The sequence below is a fragment of the Mustela putorius genome, unplaced genomic scaffold, assembly GCF_011764305.1.
Source record: "Mustela putorius furo isolate JIRA1106 unplaced genomic scaffold, ASM1176430v1.1 tig00003846_pilon_pilon_pilon, whole genome shotgun sequence".
NCBI classification, from domain to species: Eukaryota; Metazoa; Chordata; class Mammalia; order Carnivora; family Mustelidae; genus Mustela; species Mustela putorius.
This window is the reverse complement of record NW_025421999.1, coordinates 16,823,457-16,840,311: the sequence shown is the minus strand read 5'-3', so window position 1 is coordinate 16,840,311 and position 16,855 is coordinate 16,823,457. Positions and strand designations below refer to the sequence as shown.

Here is a 16,855-nt window from a genome sequence, read left to right as displayed (position 1 = left end):
GGAAGTCTCTGTGGCATTTGATCTTGTTGCCTGCTCTTTATGCATGGAATCCTTGTCCTGTTGCTTTATAATTTAATCCTCTTACAGTTTTCCCTTCACCTTTCTGATCCCATTTTCCCTGGTTTCTTTTACTAATTTATTGTTTTTTTCTCCCATTTAAGGTTGATCATCTCAGAATTTTCTTTTCATTACTCTTCTCTTTCTGTATCATCTTCCTAAAGAAAGTCATCTCTGGGTGAAGAGCATCAAGACTCCTATCTTCAGTACAGATTTCTTTCCCCAGAACCCCAGTCTTCTATTTCCACTGTCTCCTTAGCACACGTTGCATTGAGAAACATTGAACATATTTCCATGGGAACAATCTATTTCTCTTTCTGTATTTTCCTTCTTCCAATTTGGTACCCTTCATCATCTTCATCTCCCCCCACCCCCGGCACCCCACAACCTACCTTCAGTTACCCGTCAACTTCTAGGAATTTAAACTCTGAAACATGATTTCCATCTTTGTGCTCTTCTCCATCTTCATTGCTATCACCTTGGGCTTTGAGCTCTTGTTTCAGTTCCAGGACTATTTCCTATCCTCTAAACATGCCCAGAGTTCTGTGATTGTGTTGAGACTGAACCCGGCTCAGCCTAACTCTGGGTTTTTACAAATACATTTCCTACTACACTGCCTGTTTTTCACCTTAACAAATTGAACACTAAAGCTAGGACATACAAAACAATTTCAGTAATAATTTTGTAATTTTAAATATTTCTTTGTAAATTATGTTAAAATTACAAATTAATCACCCTCATTGAATGTTGTCTATAAAAATGCATATGTATTTTTAATGCATATACATTTTTATAGGAATCAGATTCATTCATCATTTGTATACTCAATAAGCATTTATTAATCACCTTGTCTATATGATAGACAGAAAACACAAAAATGAGCCAAAGATACCAGTGTGTATTAAATGACTGCCTCCAAACAACTCAAAGGAGAGAATAGCCTACATCTGAGAGAAATGAAAAAGTGTGTCTAAAATGTATTATCTGAAGCTGGGCTGTGAAAAAAGAATATGCTCTTTGTAGAAAATAGCTGGGAAAAATAATGCTTTAGACAGAGGAACCAATGCCAGCAAGAGTACGAAATAGCACGTTTTATGATAAGGAACAGTGGGACCAGGGGTCTTGGACTTTATGTGTATGGAATTTGTTGGATGTGTTTGACAGAGAAATCACCTAAGCGTATTTGTACTCACTTAGGAAATTCTGAACACTTGTGGGGCAGATTGGAGGGATAAAATATGGGGGGAGGGAGATTAATTAGGAGACGAGTACAAAAATGTAGGTGAGAGATGGTGGGAACCCACACTAAGATGTTGACTTTGTAAAGCAGTAAGAATGGAAGAAAGTGAACTGAAGGATACTATATTCTGAAGAAATGTTCAAACACCAAACAAATATATTATCTGTTTGTATCTGTGTGTTGTTTTCATTTTAAACTATAGACATGGGATGTAGAGCTGGAAAGATCTGCAGAATCCTGGGCTGAAACCTGTTTGTGGGAACATGGACCTGCAAGTTTGCTTCCATCAATTGGACAGAACTTGGGAGCGCACTGGGGAAGGTAGTGTAAAGTATAACGTTTTTTGTTTTTGACAGTTTAACTGCTTGAAATACTTACTAATTCAGCACTGAATATTTTTAAAGTGTTAGAGCCTAAAAGGAGAACAAATGATCACACCCACACAAATAAAAGCAAAAAACAAAAAACAAATGTCATAACAAAATACCAGCAATATTTTAGTCTTATTTTTTGTTTAAATCATTGACCTATTAGTAATGTAATGGGCATAATATTTAACATTAACAACTTATGCAAGAATATCTCTCTGCTAAACTTTATCAATCTATTTTTCAATATTCGGTTTTACATTTTCTCCTGCTTTACTTACTCTTGGTGGTTATTGTCTTTCAAATAGATACAGGCCACCAACATTTCATGTACAAGCATGGTATGATGAAGTGAGAGACTTCAGCTACCCTTATGAACATGAATGCAACCCATATTGTCCATTCAGATGTTCTGGTCCTGTGTGTACTCATTATACACAGGTATGTTTTGGGTCTATTATACCTCATTTTTCTAAGTTGAGTTTGTGTAACTGTGGCAGAATTTAAGCTACTGAATGTGTGTCTTGTATAATTTGGTGTGATTATTTAAAAACATAGATATTGATTTATGTAGAATAGACTTATCAATTTCTATAAATGATAACAGTAATTACTAGGGAAAGTCCAAATACCAATTTAAAAAAAAAAACATTATTTCAGTTATTTTATATGTGAAACATTTTTAATCTGGCCCCAGGAAATGCACATGGAGGAATTTACCATCTTCAAAGTCAGGTATCATTTTATTTTATTTCAATTTTATATTTTATATAAAATATAGTTTTACTTACCACAATACGCAATATTTACATGTGTGGAGCATTTATATATCTACATTTTATATATTATATGTATACATACACCTTATACATCATATATATTTTATTCAGTGTTCACAGTTGGTATTGGATAAGTTGTAAACCTCTAAATCAAACCACCAAGGGTAAATTCAACTAGATAAATCTCACAACAGATCTGAGTTACTAGAATCTCTACAGCTGATTTTTAGTGAATATAAAGCAAATTATTCTGTCTGCCTTTGCATATGACAAAGTCAAATCAGCACGTAATTCCCTAATAAGCAGTCATACTATGAAAGTACACATTGTTTAAGACATCTGAGTCTCTACATTTTTGTTTCAGTACAGATTAAGATGAGAAATTTCGTTCCTTTGTTAGGTTCCTTTGTTAGGTAAGACTCTTCATAGACACACTAACACAGGATTTAGGTTTGTGAGAGTGTAACTTTTGAACTATTTAGTAAATGTATATTTTGAAGATGGTTACGTTTTAGAGTTAGACAGAGTTATTTACCTGTAACACTCTTCTTTAAATTGAATCAAGCACTTCCCACAGTCTCAGAAAAAGTATCCTTTTGACATTGCTTTATTTCATCCTGAATGATAAAGGTTGATTTCTCAAGTTCAGTTTTATACACTTCTCTCTGCGATATGTTGTTGTCTTACTTTGTCTCAACCTACCTTTTCTGAGCCTTTTTTTTCGTTTCTCTAATGTAGGTGGTGTGGGCAACAAGTAGCAGAATAGGCTGTGCCATTAATTTGTGTCATAACATGAACATCTGGGGACAGATATGGCCCAAAGCTGTCTACTTGGTGTGCAATTACTCCCCAAAGTAAGTAGACAAAACATTACTTTTATATGTAAATTTTCCCAGCAACATGAAGTAACTTTATATTCCCAATCTTTTTTCTCATTTTCAGTGGTATTACTGAATTAACGATATTGTTGTAACTCTGGTTATTTAATATAACAATAATTATGGTTGCCTGATTAATAAAATCAGTGCTTAAAAGGAATATGAAAATTGAAAATATGATCTTTGTGAAGACAGGAATTACATTTTTAAGTCTTCAGTTTTACTCATTATGCTATATTACATAAGTAGTTTTAATAATTTAGATCTCTTAGAGATGAAAAACTATAGAATAATTGAGAAATGTATTTTTACCTGTGTAAAGACCACTGAATAACTATGTTGAAAATATTACAATTTTACATAGGGACAAATCTAAGTCTAAACTCTCTTCATTAAAACAAGTGGAATATGGATGAATATCCCATAACAGCTTATTGTTCTATGAAAGTTTAATTTTGTAATTTTTAACAATATACATAACAAATGACTTAAATATTTTCAAAAGAATGAGGCAACAGTTCATATATAAACCTAGTAACTGAAGGGACTCTGCGATGAAAGATAAATGTTCTAAATCTATACACCAAAATAATTACTTAGAAAATAGCAAATTTTCAGTGTCTTATAAATTATGCTATATTAGATTAACTCTTAATAGAGTGGGTCATCTCTTTAAGGGGAAACTGGTGGGGTCATGCACCCTATAAACATGGACGGCCCTGTTCTGCTTGCCCACCTAGTTTTGGAGGAGGCTGTAGAGAAAATCTGTGCTACAAAGGTATGTGATATTGTGTCATAATATTCAGTTTCATATTTTAATCCAACTTCTACATTAATTTGTATTTAAAAGGTAAAAAGCATATTTAATTATTACATTAAAAATTCCCAGAACTCTATTTAAAATATTTTGAAGCCATTATAAATATTTTTAAAAGTATAATATTAATAAGTCTGTTATATCAAATGTGTTTTTAAAGGGAAGTTTCATCTGTATTTCAGGTAACCACTTCTAATTCTACTTTGGAATTATCTCAGAGTGACAAGTACACATTTACATTTTAAAAAAGTCACCTTAATAGGGGTGCCTGGGTGGCTTAGTTGGTTAGCAGCTGCTTTCAGCTCAGGTCATAATCCCAGGGTCGAGCCCCGCTTTGGGCTCCCTGCTCAATGGAGAGTCTGCTTCTTCCTCTCCCTCTGCCTGCTGCTCTGTCTACTTGTGCTCTCTCTTTCTATCTTTGTGTCTAATAAATAAATAAATAAATAAATAAATCTTTTTTTAAAAAAGCCACCTTAATATATTATTGACTAGAATTATTTTTATAAGTGTCTTAATTTTTGAAGGATTTAGCAATCTAATACAGTTTTTAACACTTTAAGAGTTTTTGCCAAAATACCTATCCATGAAACTTACTAAATGATGCTCAAAGAAATATACTAATTCTGTGCTCCTTATTGCAGAATATATGAATTCTCAGGCCCAAACAACCAATAATAAAAGCTCTCATAGTATTGTAAGACTGTTATAAAAGTAGTGCTCTGAAATGCATCTGATGTGCTAAAATATACATATAAATTTGATGTCCTGCTTACAGCACATGAAGAGAAGAATTGTATGATAAAGCTTTGTGAAAATCCTACTCTTTCTGGGCATCCCAGTGAACATTTCTATTCCCTTGTACTTTTTTCTTAATGACGACTGAATGAAGATTAATGTAGGTTGTGTTTTAAATAATATGAATTAATGCAGCTCCTTTTAAGTACTCATAAGAGATGTGTCTTTTCCCTGATGACTGAGTGCCCATTACTATAATGACCAGACAAGAAGTCACGATTTATTTTACTCTGGTATATGAGCCGTTTTTCATTCCTGGAAGCAATTTTCATTGTGTGTGAGTCTGTTTTCCATTTTCTCCATCTCTAAACCTCCAACCTACTTGCTTCTCCACCAGTGACCACTATTTTATTTAAAACTGACTCTCCTCTGAACTCATACTTCCTTTTCTAGGTTCTGAGTTCTTGGACATACATGAAAATAACACACCATTCCACATTATGCCACCGTTAAACCCTTGATATGTCAACCTGGAAAAAAAAATTAAATTCTCCATTGTTAAGTTTAAATTTCTGCACATTGGATTTCCTTCTAAAAGAGAAAAACATTTCCATGGAAACTGACATTGTAGTAAATTAGAAGGGCATAGCATGCCCTCTTTAAGCTGAATTTCTTTTTGGGAGAATTTTAAATGTGACCCTTTGGAAAATTTTAAAAGTGATTCTCTTAAAAATATGATTTCATTTTGGAAAACAAATTCAAATACACAAGCCCTTACATCATTAGATCACAGTGTAGACTTCATGGTTCTATTATGAAAGGCAATCACTGATACCACGCTCAAATATAAAGCAAGTTTAGAAATGACTCTATTTAATGTTAGCCAGATGGAAGCATAAATGAATCAAGAGTTCAAAGCCTTATACATTTATTTTATTTACAATGCAGTAGATAAGATCACCACCTTAAGCCAACAACACCTGTGCCAAAAAATCTACAGATTTTTTTAGTTTTCTAGTTTTAAATGTTACCCAGGCATCTAATGGTTTGTTATTATTTGATGATTTGTGTACATTTAAGGTGGGCTCATATTTCTTAAATCTATTCTCTCTAACAGAAGGATCAGACAGTTATTATCCTCCTCGAGAAGAAGAAACAAATGAAATTGAACGGCAGCAGTCACAAGTCCGTGACACCCACGTTCAGACAAGAGCAGATGATAGTAACAGAAATGAAGTGATAAGCACACAGCAAATGTGTAAGACCTCTGCATAATTTACACAAATTTTAAAGTTTACAAAAATGGCACATGCAACTCTATTTTATTAATTGGGACAGTTTGAGAATGACAGAAGCTTGACATTAGACTATATGTGATGAAATATAGCAGCTTTTACATTATCTAAATTATTTTGGTATTTTTTCTTTTTTTAGCCCAAATTGTTTCTTGTGAAGTAAGATTAAGAGATCAGTGCAAAGGAACAACCTGCAATAGGTAATATTTGTTATTATTCTCAAAATTACCTGACAAAATAGGAGATTTTTTTCATTTAGCACTGACATTCAGAGAAACTGAATTTTGTTCTCAATTACTTTCATTAGATATGAATGCCCGGCTGGCTGTTTGGATAGTAAAGCTAAAGTTATTGGCAGTGTACACTATGAAATGGTAAGTACTATAAATATCATCATTTGGGAATAGGATCTTTTTACATAATATTTGATTTTTTTAAATGCAAAAATAATAATTTATATAAATACAGATATTTTGCTCAAATATGTTTAACTTAAAGTCATGTAAATAGTATTAGACGTATCCTAAGGAGAACTCTTGGTATTTTAATGTCCTTTACTCCTTTCTTTTTTCTCCAAGCAATCCAGCATCTGTAGAGCTGCAATTCATTATGGCATAATAGACAATGATGGCGGTTGGGTAGATATCACTAGACAAGGAAGAAAACATTATTTCATCAAATCCAATAGAAATGGTATTCAAACAATCGGGTAAGTACACAAATGATCTTTTGGATGGGATGATTTTAAATTGTAATAATGAATTGACAAATTCTTTCAGAGCCCAGCATAGAAGGATTTATGTGGAAGTTGGTAATCGTCAAGGCTCATTTGAGCTCAGTAATTTCTGACGACGAAAAGGAGCTGAAGTATGTAAATTCAAAATTGAGCAGTTTTACTTATAAAGAACATTCTAAAGCTCCACATTTTCTGGAGTTTGACTGAGAATGTACAAATTTACAGTTTTTTTTGATGTGAAGCAACAGATTTTTTTCAGCCATAAAAGAAAATACCCCAGAGAAGTCTAATTGATTTGCATATTCTGCCTGCTCTGCTTATGGAAAATGGTTTATTTCATGCAACAGTAACTTTGTTAATAAGATAAATTCGATTAATACGTAAAAGAGCATTTTGAAAAGTTCTCTAAATATGTAATATATTATGTACTTTTGTCCATCTAAATAATTTAACTAAACATAAAAGCATTAAATTTTGAAATGTTTCTTACATTAAATATATGAAGCATTATTTTAGAAGACTATATATTTTGATATACACTCTATAGAAATTAGAAAAATCTGACCTGAAATAACTTTGTTAGTATCCTACTTCTATGTAAAAAAACAAACATTAAACCTCATATGGAATGCCTCTTCTTAAGATATATGACATAGTTTCTTTTCTTTGTAACTATAGAATTGCATGAAACTCCACAGTAGAGAATTCATAATGATAAGAATTTATTAAAAACCTTTGCAAATTTGGTAGAATAACATTCTCTGTATATAATTTTGTTTAAAGGCTTTATCTGTAGTTTTCAGTCATTAGCAATTACTCTCTTAAGTAAAAGCTGTATAGAAGCATTTATTGATTAGCTAAGTAATTCAGCAGATATTTATTAATTACCTTAAATGAATAATAGAAGTTATTACCTTTAGTAAACCAAATACTGGGTGTTGGATTAAACAACATTTATCCTATTTACTATTCTGTTTGAACTTAGTTTTTCTTTTTTTTTTAATATTTATTTTTTATAAACACATATTTTTATCCCTAGGGGTACAGGTCTGTGAATCGCCAGATTTACACACTTCACAGCACTCACCAAAGCACATACCCTCCCCAATGTCCATAACCCCACCCCTTTCTCCCAACCCCCCTCCCCCCAGCAACCCTCAGTTTGTTTTGTGAGATTAAGAGACACTTATGGTTTGTCTCCCTCCCAATCCCATCTTGTTTCATTGATTCTTCTCCTACCCACTTAAGCCCCCATGTTGCATCACCACTTCCTCATATCAGGGAGATCATATGATAGTTGTCTTTCTCCGCTTGACTTATTTCGCTAAGCATGATACGCTCTAGTTCCATCCATGTTGTCGCAAATGGCAGGATTTCATTTCTTTTGATGGCTGCATAGTATTCCATTATGTATATATACCACATTTTCTTTATCCATTCATCTGTTGATGGACATCTAGTCCAAAATCTATAAAGAACTTAGCAAACTCAACACCCAAAGAACAAATAATCCAATCAAGAAATAGGCAGAGGACATGAACAGACATTTCTGCAAAGAAGACATCCAGATGGCCAACAGACACATGAAAAAGTGCTCCATATCACTCGGCATCAGGGAAATACAAATCAAAACCACAATGACATATCACCTCACACCAGTCAGAATGGCTAAAATAAACAAGTCAGGAAATGACAGACGCTGGCGAGGATGCGGAGAAAGGGGAACCCTCCTACACTGTTGGTGGGAATGCAAGCTGGTGCAGCCACTCTGGAAAACAGCATGGAGGTTCCTCAAAATGTTGAAAATAGAACTGCCCTATGACCCAGCAATTGCACTATTGGGTATTTACCCTAAAGATACAAACGTAGTGATCCAAAGGGACACATGCACCCGAATGTTTATAGCAGCAATGTCCATAATAGCCAAACTATGGAATGAACTTAGTTTTTGATTATGTTTATTACGAAAATTCTTTTAAAATGTGAAGGTGTGTCATTCCAATACTATTACAAATAAGTTTATCTTTTGTAATAGATTTTTTTTTCTGAAAATTTGGGTATAAATAAACCAATTAAAATTTTGATATATAATGGTATACCTATTCTTCTATTCCTGCTTTTTAATGATTCATTAAGCATATAATAAGGAGGAATTCATTCATCACAGACATTTTATTATATACTTGGGGGGACAAAAATGAATAACACACATTCCTTTAACATACTTATGATTTAATAGTCTTTTTACAATACTATCTTGTATTTACTATTGTAAGAAATTAAATAGTTTGGTTCTATGGTGACAGGGGATTAATATATTTAGAGTTTCAATTTTTTTAAAAGATTTTGTTTATTTATTTGACAGACAGAGTTCACAGGTAGGCAGAGAGGCAGGCGGAGAGAGGAAGGGAAGCAGGCTCCCTGCTGAGTCGAGAGCCCCATGCAGGGCTGGATCCCAGGACCCTGGGATCATGACCTGAGCCAAAGGCAGAGGCTTAACCCACTGAGCCACCCAGGTGCCCCTAGAGTTTTAATTTTAATAGGAAACATATAGATATAAATCTGTGTGGTTTTATGCTGTTATTTGTATATTTTGAGACTGATCATGAGAAGAGACCATTTTCTAATATCAAGAATGATTAATTTGGTTTGTATTGATTTGGTTCATACTTGAAGATAATATGGATTTAGCATAAAGGAGACTATGGACTCTGAAAAACAATCTGAGGGGTTTGAAGTGGCGGGGGCGTGGGAGGTTGGGGTAGCATGTGGTGGGTATTATAGAAGGCACGGATTGCTTGGAGCACTAGGTGTGGTGAAAAATAATACTGTTTTTCTGAAAATAAATAAATTGAAAAAATTTTTTAAAAAATGACCAAAGCTTAAAAAAAAAAATAGAGGATGTATTCTTATACTACTACTTATTTGGATATTTAAATAAGAATCAAATTAAGAGGAAACAAAGTATTCATAGACCTAAATAATACCAAGAATTATGTTGATGATGCATCTAAAAAATGACTGACATGTTTATGTTTTTATCTTCAGCAAATATCAATCTGCTAATTCCTTCACAGTCTCTAAAGTAACAGGTTAGTCCTTTTTTAAATCTTATTTTCTTATGACTATGTTGCATGTTATTGTTGCCAAAGATTTATTGTTTTGTGTTTCAATTCTTCAGTCCAGGCCGTCACTTGTGAAACAACGGTGGAACAGCTCTGTCCATTTCATAAGCCTGCTTCACATTGCCCAAGGTAATGTTTTCTAATTTTTCTCATTCTTCTCGACCAGTGAACATATATTGCTAGGGCTTTTACTCTCTGATAACTGTTCTTGCCTGGAATTCTGCTGTCTGCAAGCTTTGAAAGGTACATGGTCTTGAGCTGTGAAGCCAAAGGGAGCGGTGGGTCACGAAAAACTACCTGCACTCTAGGCATTCCTCATGCGCTTTCTCCAAAGCCCAGAGTGCTTTTGGCTCTTCCATAATACCAGAGCTGCTGGATGTATTCTGCATGTTCACATGTGCTGTGAAGACTTCTGTCTTAGTCTGCTCAGGTGCTATAACAACATACCACAGACTGAATGGTGTTAGAAGTCGAAATTTATTTTCACCTAATTCTGGAAGATGGAAGATTAAGATCAAGGTGTGGGCAGGTTTGGTTTCTTCTGAAGCCTATCCCTTTGTTGCAGATGGCTGCGTTTTCTCTGTGTTCTCACAGGGCAGGAGAGGTAGGGAAGGGGAGAGAGAGAGACAAGGGCAAAGGCAGAGACAGAGAGAAGATTCTCCTTTCCTGGGATCAGGGTTTAACCCTGATGATCTCATTTAACCTTAATCAACTCCATAAAGGCCCATCTCCAAATACAGTCACACTGGGAGCTGGCTTCAACGTATGAATTTGGAGAGACACAGTTAGTCTATAACAAATTGTTACCACAAAAACTATAATGATGTAACATATTTTTAAGCATTGCTATTCAGTTTCTAAATTGGATAAATCTAATTGTGATTGCTAAGTCAAAAAGCCCATCTTCTGCCTTTCTTTTATTTATTATTTTTTGCATACTATCTTTTTAAAAATTATAATGGAGTTTATCTATAATACAATAATGAAAAGTACTTCATTTATTTTGACCACACTAAGGTGAAAACTGTTAGAAGTATTATGGCCATACGTTATAACCATACATAGGAAAAATGAAATAGATCTCTTCTCTTCCAGTCTTATTTCTATCCACATTTCCTCCATTAATACAAAGTAATCACATGTTAATTCTAAAAACCAATAATAAGATTTAGAGATAGAATTGTAATTGATAAACTGTAATTACTAAAAATTGAGGGAGCTTACTTTTTATGGTAAAGTTTGTTTTGGAAAAGATTTGTCACTGAATCTTTTGAAACTTAAGTGGTGTTTTACTTAAAGAATGAGATGGGTTGTTCATAAGGTAATAAAAGACTGTGATGCTACTTCTTAAGGTAGGTGAAGCTGGTAAATTTTGCCATTATCATATGATAGAAAAAACAAAAATTTTAGAATTATCCATTTATGAATACTATTAAATACTCCCTGTGTACTGTAGTATGCTAAGCTCTATCTCAGCCATTTGACTAGGCTTATGAGGACCAAACAGTGAGGATAATTTCTGTAGAGCATCCCAGCATAAAGCATCCCTCTAGTAGATACTCAGTAAATGGTTATTTTAATATCTGCAGAATAATTTAGCAATATTTTTCCAAAAGAAATAAAAATCACATTGGAGCGCCTGGGTGGCTCAGTGGGTTAAAGCCTCTGCTTTCGGCTCAGGTCATGATCCCAGCGTCCTGGGATCGAGCCCCACATCGGGCTCTCTGCTCAGCAGGGAACCTGCTTCCTCCTCACTCTCTGCCTCTCTGCCTACTTGTGATCTCTGTCTGTCAAGTAAATAAATAAAAATCTTTAAAAAAAAATAAATAAAAATCACTAAAGTGAAATGTTAATAAATGTTTCCTATTTATTTGGTTACTTCAGGGAGGGGAAATATTCCCCCATGAGAGAAATTTTTAAAATTAAATTTAACCAGGGCACTGGGTGGGCATTTGGTTAAGCATCCAACTCTTGATTTCAGCTCACGTCATGATCTCAGGGTCCTGAGACTCAGCCTTGCACTCAGCATGAAGTCTGCTTGGGGTTCTCTCTTCCTTTACCCTCTCCCATTTGTGTGTGCACTCTCTCTATCTCTCTTTCTCTAAATAAAAAAAATAAAATCTTTAAAAAAAATTAATTTTACCTTTTACTGTTACCAACATAACAATTTGGTTGAAGTAATGATATACGTAATTTTGACCTCAGGTAGTCAGGAAAGCCCCCCCCACCCCACCATTTTCTTTTAGACACTAGTGAAACAAAGTGTTGTCTTTTTTTTCTCATACAATTTTTTAATAGTTTCACAAATTATGCTATAATGGTATGATTTATATAACACTTTATAACTTTTAAGGAACCATGTGGTTGGTACATCTGTTTCAGAATATCATATGACTTAAATAAGTTGAGACATAAATCTATTCTGGAGAAAATGCCAAGAACAAATAAATGAAAGGAAATTAGCTCAAGATGAGCATGAAGAAACAATATTTACCTGTACCATTGTGTCATTGAAAGGTTCCGTAGCAGGCAGAGTAGCCCCAAATAAGAAGTCTCTATTATTTAGTTCCATAATCTTGTAAATATCATGTGTTTGTGTGAGTTACTAGAAATCCTTTTTTTTTTTTCCTGACCTCCACAGAGGTGGAGGGCAGAAATCATATCCTGATTTACATATATCTACAAATGACACAGTCTTTGAAACCTGTTGATTGTTCAAGATGTAAAAGCAGGTATCATTAAAATGTGTTAACATTTTTATTCAAAGCTTATAACTAAATTGTATATAAAGGAATGCCAACCGGGTCACTCACTATCTACATTCTCAGTAGTACGTAACAAGGTGTTAAAACCAGAGATCAGAACACAAGCAAGTAAAAACCTCTGTTAGTCTTTCTTTGACCTGAACTTGCCTAAGTAGATACTAACTCAGTCTGGAGCTCTGACCTTTGCCTTCCACAAACTAAGTGCTAAATATAGTCAAGGTAGAGCCTTCAGTGTGATCCTAAAGGCAGAGGAGTTGATTTTACTGCCATAGGATGGGCAGTGGATGCCCAATTGTTCTCAAACACATGGGGAAAATATCTCAGCCAATGGGGACAACTTTCTTCCTCTAGAAATCCCCTATAGCATCTTTTATAAAAATAGCTCTTTAAAGTTATAAAAACTTGGACTCATTTATTATTTATATTTAAATGGTTCTACTTTAGAAGTTATAATTCACAGGTATACTCTAAAGTGTACAATGTTATATAGATTTTAGAAATAAGAAATGCAGCTATCTCTTAAGAACTTTTTTAAGAAGGAGTTTCTTCAATTGGTAAAGGTAGTAGCAATTAAATGTTTCTTTAGAATGCTTTTAGGAAAATCATTGATTCTTTCATCAGACAGTGATTTTTGTGTAGTCATTTTGTTGAAATTCTGATTTACTATTTACTAAAATGAATTTTTTCCAGTTTTAGTTTTTAATTTCCTTTTAGTACACAAGTGTCTTTGTGTATGTGTGCATGTGTGTGAATTGAAGAGTCCATTGCTTTAAAAAAAAAAAAAAGTGCCACTTGGTAGTTTCTTAAACTCTTGGAGTGGAGTTTTTAAACACGTGATTGATTAAACAGTGATAATTGGATTTTTAAATCTAATTGGATGTTTAAATAAAGGGCTTTTGGATATGTTATTAAGTGAGCTAAGCTAATCAGTTATGAGGAAGGCAATAGGAAATCTGGAGAAACAATATTCTAGGCACAGAGAAAGAGAAGTGCAAAGGCCCTGAGGAAGAGCCTGTTTTTTGTATGTTTAAGAAATAACTATGAGCCAAGTATGACTGGAGCTGGGGGAGAAAGTAGAAGAGGGGGATATGAGGTCAGATAGGTAATGGCGGGGGGGCAAGAAATGTAGGGCTTGTTGATCATTGTAAGGATCTTGTCATTTATTCTGAAAGAGATGGAAAGCCACTGGAGTATTTGGAGCAGATGAATGATATGACTGGACTTGTATGCTTTTATATAAGTGGGGGGAACAAAAGAGTGGATGGGGCTAGGTTGGAAGCAGGAAGGTCATAGAAGAACCAATAGCTAGATACCATGAAGTCTAGGGTTATAGTAACTGAGGTGTTGAGGAATTCTATGATTGTAACATACAAGCAAGAGAAATTGCTGAGGGACTGAATGTAAGGTGTGAGATAAAGAGAGACATCAAGGCTAGACTAAGAGATTCTGGCCTGAGCACCTAGAGTAATGGAGTTACCCTTTATTGTAGGAAGCCTACAGAAAGAACAGATTTGGGGGGCCAGAGGAAGAGCTTAGGAATTTGGTTTTGAACCCACTTAAGTTTGAAATGACTGTAAGAGTTAAGTGGAGATATTGAATAAGCAATAGGTCATACAAATTTGGAATTAAGAAGTCTTTTTTTTTTATTTTTTTTTTTAAAGATTTTATTTATTAATTTGACAGAGAGAAATCACAAGTAGATGGAGAGGCAGCCAGAGAGAGAGAGAGAGAGGGAAGCAGGCTCTTTGCCGAGCAGAGAGCCCGATGCGGGACTCGATCCCAGGACTCTGAGATCATGACCTGAGCCGAAGGCAGCGGCTTAACCCACTGAGCCACCCAGGCGCCCCTGGAATTAAGAAGTCTTAACTGGAGATAGAAATTTGGAAATCCAACAATTTATAATCATGAGTAAAACCATGAAATTAGACGAGATACCAAAGATGTGAACATAGAAGAAACAAACTATAAGAAGTATGAGGCAATGAGTCATGTTTTTCAAGTTACCTGTTTACTAAATTCTACAGACACATTGGGTACCAATTCCCAGATACTCAGGGATGCACCCTGATGTTTCTTTCTGGTTAATCCAGAAATTAGAAAGCTTCTTGGCTAAGTTAAAAAAGAAAAGAACACATTTGTGCCAAAAGCTGGAAGTGAGTAAATTAAGCAGAAGCAATTGCATCTACTGCCTGGCTTATACAATGGACCTATTTCAGAAGAAAAAAAGATGAGAAAGTTCGAGAATGGTGTTAACTGTTGTGTATGCTTGTTTGTGGTCTTATTAGTGAGAATGACTGAAGTAACCAGCTACTTAGTATTATATATATATTTTTCAGAGTCTATTGTCCTCGTAACTGTATGCAGGCAAATCCGCATTATGCTCGTGTAATTGGAACTCGAGTTTATTCTGATGTAAGTATCTTAATTTATTCAACTTTCAGTATTCATGTATATATTTGTACACACATTAATGCATGTACATTTATATATAGAATAAGGGAACAGATTCTATGTGGATATACATATTCTCAGAGAAGCTAGTCAGCAAGAACACTGAAAAATGACTATCCGTATGCACATATGAGTGCATAATAATTTATTTTTACTAAATTTTTATGTCTTACCCATTTGTTGTATATCAGACACATAGGAAATAGTCCAGAGTCATTTGAAGGAAAATTGACTTTTCTTTTTTAAATCTTCCTTTTGGTTCTTCAGTATTTTATAGTGTAAACTTGATAATTAAGAAATTATCAGGTATATGAACAATATCTTTTGCTGGCAAAGGAACATTTAAAAAGTAGCATACAATCAAGAACAGATAGTACATTAAAATACATACAGAAGGAAACCACTTGAGGTGGTTATAATGGACAACGTTACTGGGTTGAACAAGGACTATTAACTGGGAGGGCTTCCATAGGGACAAGTGCTCTTTGAGCCACGTTTCAAGTGTGGGTTGATAAATTGGATTAGGGACACAACCTAGGTGGGATGAACAGCATCTACAAAGATGGGGAGGGAACAGCAGGTAAGATGCATGCATAACACATAGGTTTGCTTGTCTCTGAACAGGTGAGCATTGAATTTCAAAGGGCCTGCAACCAATTTGATTTGAGGGATCGAGGGATCTGGCTCTTGAAACATGTCCTTGGAGAGTCTGATAGCATGCTGATGAGTTTAGATTTTATGTGGCAGACATTTAGAAACCATTACAGTTTCTAAGCCAGAGAGATGCAAAAACAAATTCAGATAATACACTTTTGAAATACATATTCAATAAAATACTATGGAAATAGGCTCGTGAAAAGCGGTCTAAAATAGTATTGATCACCTTATTTCTATTGGTAAGTTCATTGAGGTCCAGGCTTTTTTGTTTTTGTTTTTGTTTCTTTGAAGTTCAGCATTAGCTCTGAGATTTTTTCCACATCTGAGTCCTTCCCAGGCTTCAGCTTTGCACTATTCTTATCTACAGCTTAAATGTGTTTCTGGTATCCTAACTTTCTGATCCTCATGTTTGTGCTTTTCTTCTTATCTTTCTGTCTGCTAAAATCATGGTCATTCTTCACATCCTAAATTATTACCACTTTCTCTGTGGAGTGTGTTGGGGGATCTCCTCATACATATGTAATGTGACCCTTCTTTCGGCCCCTATAACTTTATTTTTCCTCTTTTAGCAGTTAGCTGATTCTGTTAGTGTTAGGATTGTTTCTCCACCTCTTTTATTATTTTGAAGTTCCTTGAAGGTGACAGCTAGGCAATTCATGCATCGCTTTTTAATCAACAATTTGATGTGAGCCAGCCTGTGAACAAAACAGTATTACATCCTGCCTTAACAAACTTAGAGCACACAGGACATCAGAAATTAAGCAAATATCTTTAAAATATTTGTTGAAAAAATAAATTAATAAGTGTAAATGAATAAACCTATCTAAAATCATCAAAGATTTCAAAAGAAGTTATTCTTTTTAGATTACCTGTTTAAACACCAAAACTTTTCTAAAAATTTTTGTCATGCCTCATGAAAATCTTTCAAAATACCCTATACACTTCTATATCC

At 34.3% G+C, this 16,855-nt stretch overlaps 1 protein-coding gene across 2 annotated transcripts in view; it reads left to right on the top strand.

Annotated features, from left to right (window-relative positions):
* The window catches only part of CRISPLD1 (cysteine rich secretory protein LCCL domain containing 1), a 41,729-nt gene that overhangs the window by 20,380 nt on the left and 4,494 nt on the right, over window positions 1-16,855 (top strand). The window contains exons 3-13 of one of the 2 annotated variants that reach the window (XM_004762328.3): window positions 1,500-1,618; window positions 1,974-2,106; window positions 3,183-3,298; window positions 4,000-4,100; window positions 5,992-6,132; window positions 6,309-6,369; window positions 6,477-6,543; window positions 6,748-6,878; window positions 9,954-9,997; window positions 10,087-10,159; window positions 15,132-15,207. In XM_004762328.3, the coding sequence (XP_004762385.1) occupies window positions 1,500-1,618; window positions 1,974-2,106; window positions 3,183-3,298; window positions 4,000-4,100; window positions 5,992-6,132; window positions 6,309-6,369; window positions 6,477-6,543; window positions 6,748-6,878; window positions 9,954-9,997; window positions 10,087-10,159; window positions 15,132-15,207 (1,062 nt within the window). Of the gene's footprint in view, window positions 1-1,499; window positions 1,619-1,973; window positions 2,107-3,182; window positions 3,299-3,999; window positions 4,101-5,991; window positions 6,133-6,308; window positions 6,370-6,476; window positions 6,544-6,747; window positions 6,879-9,953; window positions 9,998-10,086; window positions 10,160-15,131; window positions 15,208-16,855 lie in introns of those variants that run through there. The other variant, XM_013061408.2, reaches the window with a different exon arrangement.